General features: G+C 41.2%; 1 protein-coding gene, 1 long non-coding RNA gene and 2 other non-coding genes across 5 annotated transcripts; 1 reads left to right on the top strand and 3 right to left on the bottom strand.

Annotated features, from left to right (window-relative positions):
- Window positions 1-1801: 1801 nt before the first annotated feature.
- On the bottom strand, window positions 1802-11565 carry LOC118235698 (protein FAM122A-like). 2 transcript variants are annotated; one of them, XM_035433329.1, is made up of 10 exons: window positions 10307-11565; window positions 9664-9742; window positions 8863-8916; window positions 8277-8320; window positions 6977-7031; window positions 6347-6448; window positions 5914-5999; window positions 5451-5518; window positions 5056-5164; window positions 1802-4162 (listed from the first exon to the last, which is right to left on the bottom strand). In XM_035433329.1, the coding sequence occupies exons 1-10, from the start codon at window positions 10408-10410 to the stop codon at window positions 4027-4029; spliced, it is 837 nt and encodes a 278-aa protein (XP_035289220.1). In that variant the 5' UTR covers window positions 10411-11565; the 3' UTR covers window positions 1802-4026. The 2 variants fall into 2 exon arrangements, with proteins under 2 accessions (XP_035289220.1, XP_035289221.1); XM_035433330.1 differs by having other exon boundaries at window positions 5451-5515.
- LOC118236822 lies at window positions 6548-6698 on the bottom strand. Its single transcript, XR_004767104.1, has one exon. It is a non-coding gene; the product is annotated as a small nucleolar RNA U109 (small nucleolar RNA).
- LOC118236823 lies at window positions 9954-10102 on the bottom strand. Its single transcript, XR_004767105.1, has one exon. It is a non-coding gene; the product is annotated as a small nucleolar RNA U109 (small nucleolar RNA).
- An 8526-nt stretch (window positions 11566-20091) lies between the features above and the next one.
- LOC118235636 lies at window positions 20092-23179 on the top strand. The gene is made up of 3 exons (XR_004766891.1): window positions 20092-20413; window positions 21952-22017; window positions 22509-23179. It is a non-coding gene; the product is annotated as an uncharacterized LOC118235636 (long non-coding RNA).
- Window positions 23180-23577: the final 398 nt, after the last annotated feature.

Below are 23577 nucleotides of genomic sequence, written 5' to 3'. Positions count from 1 at the left end.
ACCACTGTCGTGGATAACCTACAAATACTTTCAATTGTGAAGAAAAACACATTTTCAACTGTTGAACAGATCGATAACACTCTTCCGGATGTAGGCACAGATGTGTCAAAGACTACCGTAAAGAGGAGACTACACCAGCCTAAGGTTCACTCAAGATGCAAACTGCTGGTATGCCTCAAGAACAGAATGGCCGGGTTAGTTTGCAAAAAACCATAAAAATCCTGAAGAGTAATGGAATCAAGCCTTATGGACAGATGAGACAAGTATTAACCTGTATCAAAGTGACATAAATGGGAAAGTGTGCAGAAAGAAAGGAACTGCTCATGATCCAAAGTATACTACCTCAGAGGTAGTGTTATGGCTTGGGCATGCATGGGCACCACTGGAACTGGCTCAATTGTCATTATTGATGATGTCACTGATGACAGCAGCAGGATGAATTCTGAAGTGTTCCAAAACATCTTATCTGCTCAGGTCTAATCAAATGCCTCAAAACTCATTGGAAGGTGCTTCACCTTGCCGCAGAACAATTACTTCAAACATACTGAAAAAGCAACCAAGTTTTTCGGGCCAAAAAGTGGAATGTTCTTGTCCAAGTCAATCACACAACCTGAATCCAATTAAACATCTGTTTCACTTGCTAAACACAAAACTGAAGTCAAAATACCCCAGAAACAAACAGAAACGGAACATGGCTGCAGTACAGGCCTGGCAAAGCATTGTAAAGGAAGATACCCAGCATCTGGTGATGTCTATGGGTTGCAGACTTTAATATTGTTTAAATTTCTCTAATTACATTTGGTCCACAGTCACTCATTGACTGACCACTTGCCTACTGCTTGATCGAGAGTCTGTACGAAGTGAATGCCAATATATTGCTTCTCCACAAGAGGGCAGCATGACTGTGACAACCCTTGAACTCTACCAGTTCATGCCAACAATATGCCACACAGACAGTAGACCGTGTGCAAAGGAATGGTATTTTCAATGGTGGAATGAGCTCCCCACTACAATCAGGACCGCAGAGTCACTGCCATCTTCCGCCTCAGACTGAAAACACACCTATGTAAACTTTACACTGACTCACCAAATACTGAAATTTACCAGTACTACCTATGCTAAATGTAGAACTATACTCCTCCAATGCATATCCTTCCAAATACTACTACATTCTCCATTTCGCTCACACCTACTACAGCCTCCAACTTCGACTACATAGTGACTACTACCATCTGTTGTGACCTTGATGACTTAGCATCAGCACCATTCCTTAATTTAAACCTGTACGTTTCACTTAGAGAAATCACTCTGAATAAGACTGTTTTAAGGCAGGGATGGGAGAACAAAGAATCATTTAAGCACAAATGGGGCAATCGCAAGAGACTCCATTAAAGCCAGAATCAAAAAATTTTCTAATTTCGTGATTGATGGCAAGTGCCGAGTTGAGCAGTTAGTTGACTGGTGTGAAATGATCAACTCATTCCATCCATGGAAAGGAAATGAAAGCTCACTCATGAAACCGGTCTCCCACTAACTCAAATATACTCTGGAATTACAAAAAAATCAGTGTTTGCTCATCACATATTATGCATAAACACACCAATGCACAAAACTGTGATAAGGTGTTCGAATATCTGGGAGTGTGGTGCCACATCAAAAGGACATGACAGATGCACTCAAACACAATGTATTCCCTGTGATATGAATACATGGACACCGACAGTATAAAAATGACTAACAGTTCAACTCCACCATTTCAGTGTCAGAAGGGGGAAGGGAGAACACAAAGTGGGAATCCAAACAATGTTTATCGTTTATGAACACAAACAAAAATCCACATGACAAACTAAAGCAGAACAAAGCTCATCGCAAACAAAAACACACATTTGCATCATAAATGGTTTTAACAGAATTCTTTACTTTCCAACACACACAAGAAAGCTTGCAGGTTGTCTGACATTTCAATATACCACATGCCTTCAGTTCAGGGGGAAAAAATCTAGCAATGTCTACTTAAGGAAATGTTTTACAGACTTATAAAACAATTTCAAAAACAAAAAGAATTGCTATAACCAAATTAACACTGACTTTTTACACAATTACAGTTGTTTTCTTGTATATATTTCATTGAATGGCACAAGGCATTGTTGATTCAGTAGAAAACAGCATTTTCCCCCAGTGTGAAACAATCAGAAGCAATGCTTAAATGTGGAGAGAGAAAGTCTCATCTTAAATCTCAGATTTACATCTAACCAGCAGGACTGACCTGAAACAAGGCCCATTTTGCATTGTGAATTAAAGCAACTCCTTACAACAACCACACAAAATGTAGAAAGAAAAAAAACAAGCATTCCCCTTAGACTTCCAAGAAAGAAGCATCACACAAATAAGTTCTTTCCCCCCACACTTGAAAATTACTGTTCAGTCAGCTTGTCCATTGTATTGTTTACAGTGCAGGTACCCAAAAAAAAGGGGGGAGAAAAAAAAAAAAAAAAAAAGAAGCTGAGCCACTGAAAAGGACAAACCAAGCTCCATTTCAGTCTCATCACCAAAGCATTAGCAGCCTGAATGTTTGGGGTCAGTTCTCACAGGTGGCTTCATGGAGATGCTGATGAAGGGAGGCGGGGCTTCCTGGCTTGTTATTCCATGAAGGAGATCGGTCTTTTGTCTTTTTCTTTACTACGGTCTAAAAAAAATACATGTCTAGAATGGAGGTTCTGAATCACAGACAGGGTGCGACGTTCGAAGGCCACTTGTTGTCCAACAGTAGTGGGTGCGTTAGCACGATCGGTGACCAGCCTTGGTTTAACCTCACTGACCACAAGTGAAAAGCAGCCATTTTCCCTTCAACCCTCCTCACTAAAGGACTGATGTTACAGCTGAAAAGGACAGGGAAGTGTCCCAGCACCAAATCACCACAGTAACATACATATCAGATGAAATGCCCTTACTAGGGCACACAAACTTGCCTGTGAGTCACATCCCGGACCTCAGACTTCGAGATGAACGTTCCCATAGAAATTCCCCATTCAGACACGACAGACTTTTAGAATGGTGCTTCGAATTTCAAGCAATTTTCCCATTCACCTCTATAAACAAAATGCCAATCCCCTGAGCCTGCATTCACTTCAGAGCTAATAATCGATCATATATACATACTTACAAACCATACAAGTAAGATCAAATAAGTTAAAAACTATATTCACATAAATGTAGTTCTGACTTTTCATCTTTGTATACTCAATAGCTGGAATGCCTTGTGAAGGCATGTCATTCCATCCTAAAATCAATTCCTTAAAGCAGGATCCTGTTCAAAAATTCAATCTGATATGTTACATGGAACGCATCAAACACTCGCGTGCACTACTGCATCCGGTAAGCTCTGAACCCAACCTTCCGTTATACGGACTTTAAACCGGCCTGCCAATCAAGCAGCGAGAAACGCTGAACCCAAGACTCGGCATTGCACGAAAGTAGTCTCTACGTGAGAAACATCGCTTTTAGCATGTTCGAGCAAGAGAAAGCTCCCCCTCAATGCCGTTTAATCTGGTTTTTTTGTTTTTGTTTTTTTAGGAGAAGAGCTTGGTCTGTGACAGTGTGGAACTGCTGGGGGGGAAACTGAAGCTCTGCTCACTGGACGGGGACGGGCATTAGCACCTTGTAGTCGTTCTATATATAGCAGCTGGCGCTAACGTCCTCTGCGACCACCGCTCTGATCCACGGCGGCGCTCTCCCGCGGGTTAGTGAAGTGCACTCGCGAGGAGCAGCGTGCGCCACAGCGGCTCGTCCTCGACCCCGTTCGCACACGCTCACACGACACGCACATAACCACGCACAACATGCACAAAGTCGCACGGACACCCTTTGCGCAAGGGGGGGGGGGGGGGGGTTCTAGCAATTCTCCCATAAATAGCGCATCGCATCAGTTGTTTTTTTTTCGTTTTGTTTTTAAACACAGATTCTCCAAAAACAACAAGAAAAGCTCCAGGAGGGAGCGGGAGATGGAGCGGAGGCCTCGTCCTCGCCTCACTTGGGCGACAGGTCCTGCAGCGGGGTGAAGGGGGAGGTGCTGGGGGAGGAGGAGACCCCGTCCATCTTGGCGGGAGAGCCGGCGGAGGACCCCACGCTGCTTAGGCTCCCGTCCAGCAGATCCGACGATAAGCTGACAGACACGAAAGAGGGGCGCGTGAGAAACAACTCTGCTACAAGGCATCTGGGAAATGTAGTCTCTGTAGAATTCTTTTCTAAGGGTAGTGTTCTCAAATAACATTACAAAAAAGCAGAGAGTTACATGTTGACACATTCAGCAAATCAAAACAGCTTTATCCACACTTATTCAACTAAGGTTTTACAGTACACTGTACAGTAACACTGATGTTACAGAATTCCAGAGTTTGGACTTACATCAATTGCTTAAAAAAAAAAAAAAATGTAATTAATAAAAATGAAATAGGAAAATCAAGCACATTCCAAGTACCCTGTGCAAAATAAAAGTACTTTCCCAATCCCAAGTTGTCCATTTTTAGCATTGGGGGGGGGTTTTTTTTTTTTTTTTAAGATTGTCAAGGACCCATGGAAACACATTGATGATTTGAGATGACCATGGCATTAAGCAAATATTGCAACAGTGCAATTCATGAGTAACTGACAGTAATACTGACCGTAATTCAGAAACATTCCTGTTGACTTTACTGCGAGAAGTAAACATTACATGGCTAGTCTGCCAGTATAAAACAAGAACTGAAATGTCATTGGCTGTTTAAGCTGCAAACACTGGGCAAAACTGCATTTGCCGATTCAAGAACGTGGAGAATGTAAACAAAAGCTGGAGCGGAATAAGCTAGCCACGTGATAACTAATGTACATCAGTCCCTGGCGGGCAGTCCTTCCTCAATTTTATCTTTACGATTCTAAACGGAAAGTCATGTGACTAGGAGGCCAATTTAACACGCAACAGCAAGGATTGGTTCCCCCATGACCATTTCACACACGGCTGGTTAGAACTCAATGTTGTTCGATTGGCAGATTACAATGAGAAGCAGGAGAGGGACGCACCAGGAGCTGAGGTCAGGCAGCAGGGACGTCTCTGATGACAGCATGGTGGTGGTGCCCTGGAAGAGCCTCTTGGGCTGGCTCTCAGTCTCCATCTCTCCGGCGTCCTGGGCTGTTTCACACAGTAACACGGGGGCTTTAAAACACACTCCGGTCACCGGCACGTTTCAGTGTGCCTTCAGCTGCGGCTTCTTCCCCAACGCTCAGCCAATCGCGCCACCGTTTACATAAACGTACCCCTTAACCCGCTCTGACCCACTAGCAGCTGCAACAGCCGTGCGCCTAAACGAAATGCAAACTTCTGGAACGTTCCGCAGGGCAGCAGATCTCCCCTCTCCCTGGCCGTACGCTCTCACACCCCTGCTGTGGGGACTGGAGGGAGGGCCGGCCTGACTCACCTTTCCTCTTGATGGGCCCCAGTATGCTGGGCCTGATGCAGTTGATGGGGCTCTGACTCCTCCTGCTGCTGGAGTTACCGTGCAGGAGAGAGAGGAGGACCGTGTGAGGAAAAACTAAAAGCTCACAGCATCGACACCTCCTTTAGAAGACCTGGCACAACCACAGCTTACCATTGCATTTAAAGAGTTCATTAAGCCACAACAACACATGCATACTTTTGTTTTGCATTCATGAATATTGAACAGTAGAAGAGAACAGTGTCCTCAAGACTCAAACTGGTGCATTTTCATATTTAGGAGAAGAGAATCAAGTCAATCATTCTCCCTCAAACAATTTCAATACATATCTTTTACTCAAACAATGCTTCCTGAAAAATAAGATGTTTCAGAACACTGCTCAGTAGCAGCACAAGCGCATGCATAGGGAAGAGACACACACACACAAGTCGGCAGAGCTACTCACTTGAAGCGGCGTGTGGGACTGGGGATGGGGCTGGGATTGAGGCCGTTGCTGCTCACCAGAATTTGCAGAGATGGCGAGAAGCATTGCTTTGAGATGAGGGGGAATGGGGAAGAAAAGGAATACACGTTATTACAGGTACCATGTCCAAGAAAGCACGTGCCCACACTTTGATAAGGTGCCGATTAATGGCGCATACTTCAGGTTAATCTAAACATCCATTTTACTTCACCGACTATACTATACTTTACTATAGCACGCCCAGGCCCAGGGTACGACAGCAGCATTGAAACTGCCATCTATTATGGCTATGCTAACGATGCCACCACTAAACTGCTCAAGGGTATGGACATGGATTGCAGTTATATGAAAGGGGACTGACCCTGAATGTGGAGCAGGGCGTCGACAAACCAGCACTGTGCCTGAAAGCGCTCACCTTCTTCCCAATGCCCCGCGTGGGGGACGGTGCCGGGGACACGGGCACAAAGTCGATCCGTTTCGGGGACGATGACGATGATTTGTCGAAGTCGTTGTCGCTCTGAGGAGAGGAGGCGGTTAGAGCGGGCGGTCACGGAGGAACGATGTGCGTTCACCGACGCGCTTGAGATTCCAATTTCTACACATTCGCCGTTAGGAACGGTGTTGGAGTTTTATACTACCGACTCAGCCTGTACTTTAGAGACTGGTGGCCCTGATAACTCCAGTTACTATAGCATGTTAAGAACACTTCCACACTCCCCACAGCAGAGAGAGAGATGGAATTTCGGCCCAAGGGCCGCAACATGCAAAGACAGAAGGAACTACTGCATCTACATCATGTATGAAGACTGCACTTCATCAAGGCACGTTTACTCACTCAGGAATTTTCTGAAACATTTACAAAGAGAATTCAAGAGCTGAGTGTACCAAGGAACCCATGAAATATTACAAGTCAATATAACACATAGCCGAAGCATGATACGTCCATCCATGATACGCCGGAATACAAATCCCAGATTTTCATGCCAGCCGTTTTCCCATGTACTTTTATTAATCTCTTCCATTGACAAAGCAGATCTCTTCTTACCAAACTGAGACTCTCCTCCCACGTCTGGCTCATTTGCATGGCTGCCTGCACTTCCCTGAGAGAAGGAGAAGCGGGGGAGGGAGTGGGGTTGGGTGAAACCGGCTCGGCAATGACTAGCTTCACTTTACACTTCCAGCAAAGCCTCACCAGAAGGTCAGTACTGCACAAACAATAGATTGAGCACACCTCATTATTTGCCTGCTCAGGTCCAACCCACCTTCCATTAACTATCAAAAGCACTTGACGGAAGGAAATAAGAGTGCTGACTGGTGGGGGAAACAAAAGAAAAGAAAAAAAGTCTTTGCTGCTGTTGGGATGAACACCTGTGAAACCACTCCTAATAATACACAACTCAAACAACGAAGAAACACTGTTCGGATCTGTGACTGACAGGCGCTAAGCCTGAATGCATTTACAATGAGCCCTTTGCATCTCAGGTTTTGATCTGAAAGAATTTTATACAGCCGTGTGGAATGGGTACGTTTGCTGTGTTTGTGCTTAAGTTATGCAGCCTATGTGAGTTATGGGAAATCCACAAGGATTTAGTCTAATACATAACAAAGAGCTCATTCGAAATAACTTCAGGCTTTGTTTTTGAAGGACATATTCATATCAGAGAACTCTAGTTCTAGTTTTTTGACATTTCATGAACTGTATGCTAGAAAGAAATGGGCCAGGTCAATAAGTGCAGCCATTGACATTTGTCTTTAACTTTGGCTTAGTTTTTCCAAAGCAAACACTTTTAATTAATACTGGTGTTTGATGAACTCACCAAACTGTTTAGATTTCAAATAATAAACACTTGGCTTGAGCAGTCAAAGATAAGAACAGATGACCGAGACCTGATAAAAACTAAACGCAAACAGAGTTTAGGTGGCTTCCACTGACGGTCACGCCAGGACAGTGCACAAATTTCCAGAGTAAACAGAGTCCTGTTTCACAAAGCAGGATTACCGAGTTAGCTGGATAACCGTATTGAGTAAAACCCAGAACCCTCCCAAATCTGGAACATGGACTGAGGTTTAAAAAAAAAAAAAAAAAAAAAGCCGTTCCGGGTTTTACTGAGCACAGTTGTGCAGCCATCTCAGTATTCCTGCTTTGTGAAATACCTCCCAGAACACTGTCCCAATAAAAACAAAGCACTGCAAGCAAGCCTTCCTTCACCCATAAGGCCGAAAAAATAATCTGCAGTAAAGACTTGCCCTGTGTTTTAACAAACTATATTGGCCGGGCAGGGCACCACCCGGTCCGCGCTTGGCATTCCTGAGATTGCGACGCCCGTGGAGGCCGCGTCACTCACCGCTCGTGGGCCGTCTCTCTGTTCATCACGTCCACGCCCTCCTCCTGTACCACAACACAGCAAGGCGCTGCCGTTACACCGAGGCGCATTCCAAGCAGCTTGCTCACTCCCCGTAGCATTCAAGTACATAACTCTCCTATTGGCTCTCCAAAGCGAAACTCTCAGCCTTATTCGCTGAACTCTGCCCAGACACCAGCTTTTCAGAGGGTGGTGAGGCTGACTGGTGCTCCTTAATGCAACCTTTAAACATTTTTTTAATGCATGTGGGGGGGGGGGGGGGGGGGGGGTTGTGCTGACTCAAACTGGTTTCATCAACCATTTCTGAGAAAATGCCATCATAGTGACCTTGATGGAATTTTATTCCAGCTACACTCATTATTAACCACATTTGTAAGTTTAGGGTAGTTTCATGACTCACAGAGGTGATTTAGGTTATTTGTAGCATAGAACCTCATACTGTACAAGTGCATGGTGAACAAATCAAAAGTACAAAGAAACAGTAACAGTATTGCAGGCATGCATCTCCCTGGTGATCCATGTAGGACAGCTGTGAAATGTCTGTGTGTACAAGCGTCAGCCAGCTCACCTGCTTGATCTGGTGAAGTCTGGTGCTGGCTCGGATGGGAGAAGAGGGGACCATCTTTCAAGGGAGAAGAGGAAAAAAAAAAAAAAACAGACAAGCAGAGAGAGAGAAGTTCAGAATTACACGAAACAGCACTGTTGAACTCATGGAAAAAAGGAAGATGTGGATGACTACTGCGGCCAACTCACAAAACCGCTTTACTAAATTTTGAGTGACAAAAGCCTTTTCTCTCTATGGGGAAAAATGTGGGAGACCTGCAGTGATGCATAAAAATTGATGAAATCCAAAGGAGACCTTTACCATACATTTTTGATATCATTAGGCTTATTTTCAAGCCAGTTCTATTGTCTCGCAGGACTTTATGCAGTGAGGATTCAATATAATCTTAATGTCACATTCTTCACGTCACTTCTTCACTGTCACCACACGTTATCAGCATTACAGGACTTCACTCACCAAAAACAAAACTGTCAGAATACCAAAACTAAGCTTCTGGCAAACTGTAGTACAGTGGTTCCCAACTCTGTTCCTGGAGATTTACCATCCTGTAGGTTTTCTCTGCAAACCCAGCAAAGTACAACTCATTCAACAAAATTAGTTGAGTCTGGTGCACCAAACTAAGGTTGAAATAAAAATCTACGGAATGGTAGATCTCTAGGTACCACTGAATCGCTGGTGCAGCACCTCATAACAAAAGAACAGCAAGTAAGCCATTTAATTCAGTCAGTGGAATATCAGGGAGGGACTGTACTCTAATACACAAAGGAACCGGTAAAACTAAAATAAAGTAAGTTGGTTTCATACCAGGGTGGAGCGGTTCACAACGGTGGTGCTGTTTCTGCGGCTCCGAAGAACATCCCGCTGGAATACCGGAGAGTTATCACTGGACAGAACAGACAGCATCATTGATTAGCGGATTTAAAAGTTTAACAGGACAGCAGATTAAGGACTAACGGCACACTCCAGACCCACAGTTCTCAGTTTTGTCGATGCCTTTGGCTTAACAATTCAGATAAGTATTCGCAGTTGCAAAAAACACAAGAACACAATCTTTACTGCGCAAAAAGTCCACTATAGCCAAAGATCTACTAGCTATATGTTGGAGTTTTATACTACCAAATCAGCCTGTACTTTAGAGACTGGTGGCCCTGAAAACTCCGGTTACTATAGCATGTTTAACACCGTTCAAAACTCCCCACGTCAGAGAGAGATTGAATTACTGTCCGAGGACCAGTACATGCAAGGATGGCCAACACCAACAGCAACCATTAACCATTAATAGTGACGATTCAAAAGTTCCAAAGTTAAATAAATTGAAGCAATTGGCTCGTGCTGTCTCTTTCCACAGTCAAAAACAGAGCCCCGAGTACGTCTGCCGTCTACCTCTACAGGTGTCACACAAAAGTCACTCATTTCGAAAGAATACCAAGACAACCCCTTAAGTTACCTCAAACCGTTTATCATCGGAGCGCTGTTTGATCGTCTTAACTGGCCATCGCCTTGGGTCAGTGAAGATATGTCAAGGTCCAGTTCCATCTTTTCCTGGGCCATGACTCCGGTGGTGTTCAGCAATTACTGATGTCGCCGTCCTCACATGTGCAACTCCCCCAATCAGCCGCTAGCACTGCGCCGCGTCTTAGACTTGCTAAATTGTTCGCTATTAGTTTTAGCCAATTAGCAAAGGGTATGTAGCTATAGCCGTAACTGATGAAAACCAATACCTACTTTCAAATCTCTTGTTGGCTAGCGCTACTTCTCGGTTAAATATCAGGCATCATTTGTTAACGAGTAAGCTGATAATTGCGTACTAAAGAAAAACGTGCATGTTCGCACGTTGTTTTTTACCGATAGAAATCAACAATGTCTACTTAAGATAAATATAATAGCTGCCCAGTAACGTTAGCGTTTAACTGAACAAAACAAAGCCTAACATTAGTAATATAGCATTAACTATTACCACGAGACTACTTGCTCGCTAACGTTAACTATCGATTTTTGTCAAGCTAACCCGACCGGGCTTTACTGTACGGTATTCTCAAACAATGCTCGACACTTCTCCTGAAGGGGGATGGCCCACGCACCCCCATCGAAAGTAGCCAACGTTAGCTAGTCAATAGCCAATTTAATTATTGAACTCTGAGGAAAAGCACTAGACGCCAGCGCAAAGTTTTTGCAGTTTTCCGCTCCCTCTCTTAATAATCAAATTATACAACCAAGTCGCAAGCCAGCTAGCCAACGTTAACGTAAATGCTTAGCAGTTTTCCACGTTAAGGCCTTAAGTATAGCATTCAAAACACTTCACTTGATTCATTTATGCAAAGAAGAAAAAACATAACCAGCACACTAGGTCGGTATGGCTACATAAACGGTTACAGCTAGCCAGCTACATATGCTAGCTAGCACACAAGCAAGATTTAAGCCATTTTGCCAGCTAGCTAGCTAAAGTAACTAGCTAGCTAGCTGGCTAGATCCTGCAGCTAGCAGATTAGCTATATAAAAATCGATTTAGTGAGATTTAGATTATTCATCCAAAATATTATGAACCTACTCATTCGAAAGTTTCATCTGCCTCCTATCAAACTTCTGATTTAAAGCACAATTTAAATTAAATAAAATGAATTATTTTTTTAGAGCTCCCATTCCAGGAGTCTGTTTACCACTGCCTCTTGTTGCCGCACAAGTCCGTCTCAACCAAACTCCCGCCCCTTCTTTGCCTGCCTAACGATTGATCACATCATAGCCCAATAAATACGCCCCCACTCGCCGGCAAGCCGATTTGATAGGCAGATGAGTAGCCAATGGGAACCGAGACTGTATCCCATTTCCTGAAGTAGCCTAAATGTTCCGGTTACAATTCCTCGCCTGCAGTTGATATTATTAAACTGCCAAACTTAACAATGTAGGCTATCTCTCACACTATGACTTTTTGTTTAATGCAAGTTTTTTGTCTAAACACTGGAAACTAATGTATGTAAAACGAATATACGAGTTGCAACCTTTCCTGTGAACTTGTATATTATGTTAAATCGCTGACACAGCCTTTCGTTTTCACTAACTACTAAATTAGGCACTTGATTGGCTTGCAGACAAAAACGTGCGTACCAGTTAGTTAACTGGAAATCTGGCGACCAATATATTTGTAATGTATGCTAAAATCATTTTTATCAATGACTCACATCAAAGTGCTTTAATTCACATTGGCTCTTACTAAACCTGTGTGAGGAAGAGTTAAAAGATGGTGATGTATTTTTTTTACCAGAAGAGGGCACTATGTGATTACAAAAGTTTCGCCTGTTTCATAAATGCATTTAAATTATGGTCAGTGTCTCTAGATCACTGCCATTTCTTGTAGATTTTTAAAGTCGAAGATGTGTATTGCACCTTCATGTTGCTAAGTTCTCAGTAGATATTAACCCCAAATATTTTAGAAAATTAACAAAAAAATCCCCTTACTCCTCTTACTGTCCAGCTAACGTATTCTGCTGTTTTTAAGTGGCTTTTTAACATACACCTCACAACTGGAGAACAATTTGTAGGCTACAGTAGGGAATGTATATTCTGCATATCAGAGCAAAAACATTATATCATCATAGGTATATCAGAGGCTTCCAAGTGGCTCAGTCGGTGAATGTGCTTACCATTTCCATTATAGACTAGGCATTGCTCGTCCAAATCTAATAAAGGTTATTGTCTGAGTATAAATAAGAATTTGTAGTGGTGGGCCGCAGTTGGCTTTGTCCTGCCAGGATAGGGTGAAGGTAAGTCAGCCAAGACCTCAAGTTTCCACTAAATAACTGCAGTCTAGCTAAATACCAAATACTATAGGTTACTAGTGCTCAGTCAGTGAAAAAAAACCCCACTGTGTGGCATGTTGTGTGGAAATGCGCCTCCCTCCACATGTCAAATTTAATGGCAGGCTGGACATCAAAAATACACATCTATAGTACCAAAGGGTGAGCTATATGGAAACGGGTGGCCTGTGGGCCAGTTGTGGTCCAGTACAAAATAAGCATAGCCTCTCACAGCTGAGATTATTAAAGACATGCCTTAAATGGTATATGGTTACATATTATTCTTGTTAACACATTCATGCTCGTTTTGCTTCCATACACGAATGAATTTAAGAATAACTTTAAGGATAAAATATTTCCACCACTGTATTTTTTAAAATCCAAGCCTTTTATTTAAATCACAGTGTCAATATATCTAGGTAGGCTATTGTTTAATTTTATGGTTGTTGCTCATGATTTACCATTGCACAATTTAGTTGTCCACAAAGCTGGTTCTGGGTCACATTTGGATTCCCAATCCTTAAGCTAGGCCATGGCACTGTGAAATTTATTTAAATTGTTCTCTTGTGAAAGATTAGGTTCATTTAAATACCCTAGCATAACTTTCCAGGCCTCCCCATTTTAAGAGCCAGAGCTGAGCTATATCTTTTTCTGAGAAACTCCGAACTGCTACAGTGCAGTCTGTAAGTGTTTGGACAGTGACACAATTTAGTTGTTTTTTTTGGCTCTGTAATCTCCCACACTGGATTTGAAATGAAACAATGAATATGAGGTTAAAATACTGACTGTCAGCTTTCATTTGAAGGTTAAACTATGTCGGAATTATAGCCCTTTTTATACATAGTTCCCCATTTTAGGGGACCAAAAGTAATTGGACAATTTGCTGTTCAGATGTTTTTTGGCCAGCTGTGTGCTGTTGTATTACTAGTTCATGCACAAGAAAGCTTAAAAAAAAGGTCTAGAGTTGATTCCAGGAGTGGCATTTTCATTTGGACCAAAGAAGTGTCAATGTCAGTAGACCAGACCATCATGAAGCTGAAAAATATGAATAAATCGATCAGAGTTTACTAAGGAAGCAATTGAACACACCAACTAATTAGAAACACCTGTGAAATTTGTCCCAAACATAATGGTGCGCTGAAATGGAGGGCCTACTTCTAGCTGTGATTCTGCACTTGTGAATGATTTTATTCCATCCATCCATCATCTATACCCGCTTATCCTGAGCAGGGTCACGGGGGGTGCTGGAGCCTATCCCAGCATGCATTGGATGAGAGGCAGGAATGCACCCTGGACAGGCCGCCAATTTATCACAGAGCACATACACCATTCACTTGCACACTCAACTCTATGGGCAATTTAGAGTCTCCAATTAGCCTACCTGCATTCTTTGCTGACTTTTCAGTCTTTGGACTGCGGGAGGAGACCAGAGTACCCGGAAGAAACCCACACAGGGAGAACATTCAAACTCCACACAGAAAGGCCCCAAACCGAGATTCAAACCCCCGGCCTTCTTGTTGTGAGATGACCGTGCTACCCACTGCACCACAAAGCCAAATCAAGAAAAAAATGTCTTTGCTCATTATATATATGTGCGTGCGTGCATGCGTGCGTGCGTGTGTGCGTGCGTGTACATGTGTGCCTGTCTGTGTATTTGTGTGTGGTGGGGCCAAGTGACTGTGTAAGTTCTGTATGTATGCGTGCGTGTGTATGTGTGTGTGTGTGTGTAGACTGACAAGCAGCACAAAAGACCCAGAATAAAGATCATTATCGGGCTGGAGAATTTTATTTGCCAGTTTGCTGGTAATGCTGTCTGAATGTTTTTCCTTATTTAATATTTGTAATTTCCATTGGTTGGAGCGTTGTGCTGGAAATATGTATTGCAATCCCACAAACAGGACAATGGAACATGGAAAATTTGAATGTCATATCACAGTTCTGAATTCAAATAGAATAAGACTGACATTTTGGACTGAACCTTCTTTATTATGAAGTAATGAACACTTTAATTTAGATGACAATAGAGCCTTTATTGGACTAGTCATAATCATTGGTAATGTTCTTCCACAAAGGCAAATTATATGCCAAGTGAGAATGTCATTACAACTAATACTAAAAGTAGCGCTGAAGAAATCATTATGGAAATCATTATGGAGTTGTACCTGGCTGGTAACTGCTCGTGTTACTAAGTCATTTCTGAGACTGTTTTCATTTGAGAACACAGATGGTTCTGAAAACAGTTTAAAACACTGTCTTGTATATCCCATACTTCTGCATTGCTGGTATTGATTCCTCATTCATTTTATAAGGCCCATTCCCTGCTCCCCCTCAATGCTATACTGCCGCTCCCCCTGTACTGCTAATGTGTTTTGTCTGCATCACATGCCATCCAGCAATGTGCAAGGCCCCTGTCTGTCAGTGGACAGTGTCTCCTTTCTCTGTCTCTGTCTCTAATGAGAGACACGAGTGGTGCAGTGAGTCGACTGGGAAAGTATCCAGGTCAGGTGACTGTGATACTGGGCAAATAACAGGAGAGAGAGACTGCAGAGCTGTGGGCTTCCCCTCGCAAATACTCATAATGGAAATCTGGAATCCCTCTGTTTAATTTATGAGGACATTCCGTTACTTGGATGCATTGCACACACTTTTTTATGGCACACTCACTCTGCAATACACTTGTAGGTGCAAGTTATAATGAAACCACGCAGACATGGGGCTTTACTGAAAAAAAGGACTTTGGCTAGGCTACTCCAAAACTTAAATATTGTTTCTTTTCAGCAGTTCAGATGTGGCCTTGCTTTTGTGTTTTGGATCTTGGATCTTGTCTTGCTGCATAACCCAAATACACTTCAGCTTCAGCTTATGGACAGATGACCGGACATTATCGTTTTGAATTTTCTGGTACAGGGCATGGTTCCTTCAATAATGACAAGTTGGCCAGGTCCTGAGGCAGCAAAGCACCCCCACACAATCACACTCCCACTTTGTTTGACTGTTGTTATGATGTTCTTTTTGTGAAATCCTGCATTTGTTTTATGCTGGAAATAATGGGACCTGTGCCATTCAAAAGGTTACACCTTTGACTCATCTGTCTATAGAACATAGTCCCAAAAGGCTTCAGGATCATCCAGGTGCTTTTTTTTGCAAATGTAAGATGATCATTCATGTTTCTCGTGGTTAGCAGATGCTTCCGCCTTGCCACTCTCCCATGAATCCAATTTTTGCCCAGTCTCTTCATTATTGTGGAGTCATGAACACTGACCATAGTTAAGGCTAGAGATCCATTTAGAGATAATGGGTCACTGTGATTCAGTGGACACCCAGAGCCTTAGAAATGGCTTTGTAACCTTTTCCCGACTGATATATTTCAATAAATTTGAAACTGAAATTGTAGAAAGTTTGTAGTGACTACTTCACTTTGATGGGACTGTAAGTTTCAATATGAGTAAGGTTTAGATTCAGCATGGCTGGCTGCAATCAAACCTGGTTGTGTTTAACCAGCTGAATAAAATTATTAATTAATTTTGGTTAATTGGCTAATTGAATAAAAAAGTGGGCAATTACTGTTTCACAAGGGTGGTCTGGGTGTTGGTACCTTATTTTTTTAATGAAATAATTGAAGTAATAATTGTAAAAATGTGTTTTGTGTTTATTCAGGTTCCCTTTGTCAAATATTACATTTTGTCTAAAGATCAAAACCCATTCAGAGTGACAAATATGCAATAATGGAGGAAATCAGGAAGGGGGCATTGTAAACAAAAACTAATTATTAACATTTCAAGTCTGAAAGGCAAGGTGGTTAGTATGACAAATTAATAAATTCTGTTTGCTGTATTCTACAGAGGGGTAAGCCAAGATGATGATTGCTCACACAACAATGGCATTTACATCTTATGTCTGCTAGCATAAAACCTTAAACCATGTTTTTTAAAAATATATTTATATGGGAACTTTTTTTTTTTTGCCAAAGCTGATCTTAAAGATAAAAGTCCCTTTGTCCCTTTGGCATAAGTCCCTTTGTTACCCATTATAACCATAGGCATATCAGGGTAGTAGGGTAGTATTCAAACCCTGCATTTGTTTATGCTTTGCAATTATTTGTACCTTTTGAATTCAAATGTAAAATCCTCCCAGTAATTTATCAAATAATTTGTTTTTATCTAGATCCAGTACCTTGACTTTTAACTCTGGGATATCCATGATATATAGCCCTGTTTTGTTCAGATTTCACTACCAACACACAGACAGGCAAACAACAGGACAACAGGTGGAGGGACATCAATTATTCAGAGCTTTCCTGAGGCCTTATATCAAACACAAGCTTGTAATGTGGCTACTTTTTCTGCCCCTGAGCAGAATCAAAGAATGCTGTCACTGGGTCAGCACACTGCTGTTTCTACTGGATTCTCCCTGCTCACGTGACACATGATGACAAAGGCACACTGCTTGGTATATATTTTGGAAGTACTGTGATAAGTGCAGGATCTGCTTGAAGCATTGCATTATGGGAGTATACATAGAGGGAAAAGGTCAAAGAATTAAGCAGCTGTGCATAGAATACAGGGTGAACTGTCACCTTATTTCCTGACTGCCACTATTTACTACCTCTAATATAGCATCAAAGCGGTTCTTGATGGATCAGTATAAAAATCGATATTTAATACATTTTACCTTGTGTTTCTGTTTATATTTATTTATTTATTTTTCCTTTATTTAATCAAGTGAGTCCCACTGAGATGTCTATCACTTTTACAAGGGAGCCCTGACCAAGAGAAGCAACAAGCAGATATTATTACATAAAATACAATCCAAAACCACACACACAGAATATTACACATAATACATTCTCTGATTCTCAGAAAAACCTAATTTGATCTTCAGTTTTTTCATGAGATTGATGATAATGTGTGTTTTAAAAGTAAGCATTTCATCCAGCCAGATTCTTAAGTATTTGTAAGATGACACTTGCTTACTACACTTGCCATCAGTTTCTGGCTTCGTTCACTTATTTGAACCAGATTGGTGCATGATCAGCATAAAGAGGCAGTACATACTTGAGTGCACACTCATGACTTTTCTTTCTTTATGAGCACTGTTCAGTAATATTATTGCTCGTCAAGCTTAACTGTTTAATACATCATCATCAGTTTATGTTTTACTTAGAGCTTGTAGCATGCTCCTAAAACTTCAAGAGAAAAATTTGATCTGGTACATGAACAGATGAATAAAGGGTAGGTCCAGGAGTGCGGCTTGTGGCAGTGCAACACTAGTCAGGATGAGTAATGCAGAGAGGCCCATTTCCACATGCCTCAGCAATGGATCAGCTCTATCTGAAATGAGCTCAGGGTTTCCACAAACATGCTCAAGTCATAAGCAGGTGGACCAACTCCACACATTCAAGTAGGTTGGCCCAGCACCAGGTAAGTTAAAGTAATCAGCGTAAGTTGTGCTTTTCCTGAACATTGGAAACTGAACAAACATTGAAATACTGTGCCGTAAAACTTATATGTATATGACTGGCATCAATCCACACTCCCCACAACCGTTTTGTTTCACATGCAACTTTCAGGATCCAATTATATGCCAACAAGCTGATGTCAGTATCATTGTAGGAGAGATTGTGCTCATTTATTTAGAAAAACACAACAGTCTGATGGGATTAAGCAGTACAGTAAAAGTTTAGCTACTGAAGTGATTAGATATGTGAGTAGAAGGAAAGTAGTAGCAGAGACTCAATAAATTGAAAAAAAAACAAACATAATGTCTCACAGTAGAACAACACACAAACAAGCTTAGATGTAGGTATAGATACAGTATACTGCAGATGTGTGGGGAAAGCACTGCATTCTGTGAGAAGGCAATGCAGGCAAGTGAGTGAAGCACAGGCCTGTGAGGGGGTAGTATTTTTATTGCACCAGCATCTGTCTTGTATGATATTTGTATAATATTATGTAGTGCAAGTCTTTGAAAGTGAAGGTCTAGCCTGATTAATCTACAATAATGATGTGCAATCTGGAGGAATATATGTGAGAGTAGAACAGCAAATGAACTATAAAGAAGGCTAAAATAATAGACAAGGCCTTGTAAAACCATAAGTTGAGAGCTGGGCCCCATGATAAGCACACAGGCCCAGACAAGAGGAAGGAAATGGAATGACTCAAGCACCCCTCAATAACAACAACAACAACAACAAACAAAAGCCCTCTAGATAAAACTGTTAACACTGCCACGGGCCCAGAGCTTGGGCAGACCATGTCTGACTCTGCCTGCCTCTGTTTGTCAAGATAACACAGCATAAATTTGCAGCTACTCATTCTGCTGAAAAAGAAATGGCCGCTTAGTCAAACTTAATTTGTCATGTTCAATGCAAGCAGTTGTTTAACTTTCCACATGAAACCTCCCAAAGCATACTGCAGTATCAGCTACTCCAGATGAGCCTGAAGTATCACATAGTACAATGTACTAAGTATCAGTGAGAGCATAGGTTTGTTTTTAAAAAAGTGAGGCAACTATAAACTGTCCCCTAAAATACTTAATTCTTTGTATTTATCTTATATAAATTTTAAACAGGAAAAGATTTGTACAGTTCCAATGAAGTTTAGATTGAACCAAAATGTGCTTCCCCATTTGGTAGTCGGTCAGGTCAACTGTAAACAGTTTTGAACACTGGTCAATGGAGTCAATTCTTCTCTCAGTTGAATAGGAGGAAGGTGCAGGAACACAGCATCCAGGCAGAAACAGTACAATTCATACAAATTAAACAACTCCTACAAAGAAAGCTGAAAATAACACAAATTTACAAAGCTGTAGCATTATTTATGTTGAAATGAGAATGAAAATATGATTGTAGAGAACACTGCTTAATAATCATCTTGAAGTTGTTTTTTCATATCTTTGGATATTTAACCTGAAAAACTTGTATGTTTGAAAGCTTCCTTTCAATTTTAAGAATTAACAGGAAGTGAAACACTGTTCACGTGTTGCAATCAGTTGCATCTGTTTGTGCTTTACTGGTTATGGTGTTATCTGTGATCCTGGCATTATGCTGAAAATTTCTCCATATCACTGTTACTGTGAAGTGACTCACCCACAGTTCACTACCCACAGTTAGATTGGCTCCTGTGTGTGTGTGTGTGAGAGAGAGAGAGAGAGAGAGAGAGAGAGAGAGAGAGAGGGGGGGGGGGGGGGGGGGGGGGGGCAGTGTTTGGTAAGACCTGAAACTATATTTTCCACAACTTCAATTTCAGAAAAGTAAAATACAGTAAGATACAGTGCCAATGCTTGGTAAATAATACTATCATCTTTACAATTCTGCTCTGCTTCCAGCTTTTAAGATTTACATATCTGAAAAATATAAAACATTTTTATTTTATGTTGAAATTACAGGGGAAAGCAGTTTTTGTTCCCCTTTTCAATATTAAACTGTCGTAGCCTCACACTTGCTATGGTAGACGAATATGCTGCATGCAACTTTCACCTTCATAGATAATATGTCGTTCAGTCACTTAGTTACAATATATGTAAAGTTTTCAAGCGCTTTCTGCAAGACTGACAAAGGCGCGGAGACGGGACCTGATGTTCTTGTATTAAAACGCGCCACGACTCCACGACAGAGGGAGGGTTTCAAAATATTACAAACTACACGAAACACTACCAAAGGGGACGTTCATATCCCGTACTCCCACAAACCTTTGCAGCAGACCTTACAATGAAATTTAAGAAGTTTTTTTCGCGTTTCGGCGCCATTTTCGATTGGGCTGGAGGTGAGTTCGGATTTTCTGGAATTATTTTTCAGTTTTTTTTTTTACTCCCACTGTCTGTCTCCTTGTATTCTTAAATATCATTGACTGAAGCGTCAAGAAAATGTAGTCCGTTTGTTACATTATTATGTGTTGTACTAAGCTATAGACTGGTTAATCTATAGCCTAGTCGCTATTTTGACTTCGCTTCGCTAGTGTTTTTTCATATATAAAAGAGAATGGACATCGTATAAATTCAAATGCTGAGTCGGCAAAAATAGTAGCCAGTGAAATAGCCTGCGTAAAGTTTTGTACATACTCTTCAACAATTGTTTTCCCTACAGCATATATTTTTGCACCGTTTCATTTAAAAAATCGCATCTTCATTTAAAAGATTGCTTCTTTTACATGTCAGCCATGGAAAGTAGCCTATCTGACCTAAAAAAGGTGACATTTAAATCGAACTATGTTCAGGTGAAATTTAAACCAAGCAAAATGTTTTGTTTATGCAGATTGTCATAGCCATTTTAACTTGTAAGTGGACAGTATATTGAGGCATTCACTGACGTTTTAAAGTTTTATTTATTTTTGGTTCGTACATGTTGGTTACATTTATCTTTCGCCTCTTGATTCTTTCATGCTAACCTTACGCAAAATGTTGTGGATTATACTTTTCGTTAAAATGATTTTGCCTGGTCCTGTTTTATTGACTATAGTAGATCGAGCGGTAATGTTTTTGGTTTCAACGGCGTATCAATATCTTCCATCATAAGTAGCAGGCCTAGATGCTTAATATTTATTTGCTTTCGATAGGAGCATGTCATATTATTTATTAACGTAAATATAAACTTATGAAGTTCAGGTTTTAATGTACGTCAAGCTTCTAACACAACATTGCATTTTACATTGTCTTATTAGCAGGGTATGGGAATATTTAAGTTATCCATCCCATTCCAGTGTGTTGGGATTTGCTTCAATTTCATGTTCATTTGTTCCTCAATATAGTCTTGTAATATACCCATTTTCAGTTTTTAAATTTTTTTTTTAACCTTAACACGTGGTTTAAATAGAGTTTGTTGAAATATCAGAATGAAGGACTTATGTCCGTTCTGTATTTAAGATTTTTGCGTCACACGCATGTTTTGAGGGACAGCCTTATCGGGGAACTTGTCTGTGCACGTTCATCTAGTTTTTATTGAAGCTTAAAGCCACTGGCGAGGCAGTCAGGCACTCGCTCATATACTGCCTTGGGGAGGAATTTCGTATGATTTGCTTTGGCTACGTCAGTTACATTAGTTTTAAGAGTATCCTGTGCCCAACAGTGAAGCACATTAAGTGTCTTTAAGAATGTAAATGTCAACAATCATTAGCTCCATTTCGCTGGTTTCAAATGATGCATTCAAATTCAAAAGGACAACACTGGATGTTTAAATTTGTGCCTTGCTACACATGGAATTGTAATACCAATTTAAGAATTTAATACTATGTGTTTTGGATCTGTGAAATTTTTGCTGATATTATCAGGTGTAAAGTTAATTCTCTCTTTCTTGCTCTCTTCGCAGTGTAAAAGCCTCTTTGCCCTGGAAGAAGTCCTTTGCAGGCGAGTTGAGGCCTGCTCTTAAGATAAGGTGAAGTGTGTAGTTTTCATTTGGTGTGTCTTTGCCATGTTGTTGTTCAAATTGCCAGTAGGGGGTTTCTGTACCCTTCTCACAGCCTTCCATCTATGGTATGAAAAAAAGCCTACCAGCCACAGCCCCCCCCCCCCCCTCCCCCATCATGATTGACAGGGAGCCTTTTGTAGTTCTAGCTGAAAATGTGACCTATCATGTTGTCTTAATGGACAGGATGGGTCATGGCATGAGCACCATTTCTGCTCATACCCCTTCCCATCCACATCATCTGGCAGACTTGTTCTCAAATGCTAATTTCTAGGACAGGCCAAAGACCGTTCCTTGCAATATGAACTGACGTGTGTCCCTCACTCCCTCAGTCCTCAAGAAAGAGGCGGAAGTGGGCCTCCATTGTTGCCCTGGTGAAATGAATGGTGGCATGCTGTATGTGTTTTTAATGCACACCCTTGTGTTGAATTCTATGGCTGAATCGGGCCTTTTGTTTGCAGAGGCCTGTGCAGGATAGCTCCTTTTCGACGCGAGGATTGTTTTCCAGATTCATCCCTCAAGCACGTTCTGATGGTTTACGCAACAGTGTGACAGCGGGGACGTGTGACATCGAGTTGACGGTGAGGGTTGTCATGTTTCCTTTACGATGAATTCCTCCGGCATCAGAAAAGTAGTAGTCTGAAAACGATCAACAGCCGCATTTAAAATTTGTTTAAAAAACAGTTTGAAAGAATAAACCTGAGTGTTTTAGCAGGTTGATTATTCAATAAAAGTGCATTCATAGTGTCTCAATATGTATTGGTTGTTGTGATCAGAGGGCAAGTGTTCATTCTGACATATGCACTGGTAAAAATAAATTACAGAACAAATCAATTAGTGCATATGCTGTTAATTTTGCTGTGACTATCTTAGATACATCTAGAGGCAATTTGACTATGGTTCCTCTTACCAGAATTGGGCTGAGTTGTGAACTGTAGTCATAGCACTGTACTTTATAGTGTATGCCTGCAGCAACACCCTGTACCAAGAGGTGTATAGACTTACAGTGAAGTACACTGGGACTTACTTTAATATGCCCCGGAGATTAATGGTTCACATAAATCAAAGCAAAGCAAAGTTTACTTTGTGCTGTCTCTCTCATAATAAAAATAAATAAGAATGCTCTTTGTTATCAGAGCCATTGTATCATTGGGCGTGTTTGCATGCACGGTAATAATCTGATCATGGCCTGATTAGGAAATACTCTTGATTATATAAACAGTCATCTGAACAGCATAGTCTCATTTTCAAAATCAGTAATGATTTTTGACCAAATTATTGATGGATGAAAACATCATGAGAATGTAGGATTTTCACATGCGAAAGGTTGCAAGACACAGTGAACCATATAAATACAATTCAGCCATATAAATACAATTCAGTTCAAACCAACATGGCATACATGCAGTACTCAGAGCAGTGTGAGTAGTGGCAATGCAATTATTAATATCAATCAATCAATCAATTTTTATTTGTATAGTGCTTTTAACAAAGGAGCTTTGTCACAAAGCAGCTTTACAGAGAACCGGC

The sequence above is a fragment of the Anguilla anguilla genome, chromosome 9 (genome assembly GCF_013347855.1).
Source record: "Anguilla anguilla isolate fAngAng1 chromosome 9, fAngAng1.pri, whole genome shotgun sequence".
NCBI classification, from domain to species: Eukaryota; Metazoa; Chordata; class Actinopteri; order Anguilliformes; family Anguillidae; genus Anguilla; species Anguilla anguilla.
Note: the sequence above shows the minus strand (reverse complement) of the source record. Positions and strands in the feature narration are given on the sequence as shown.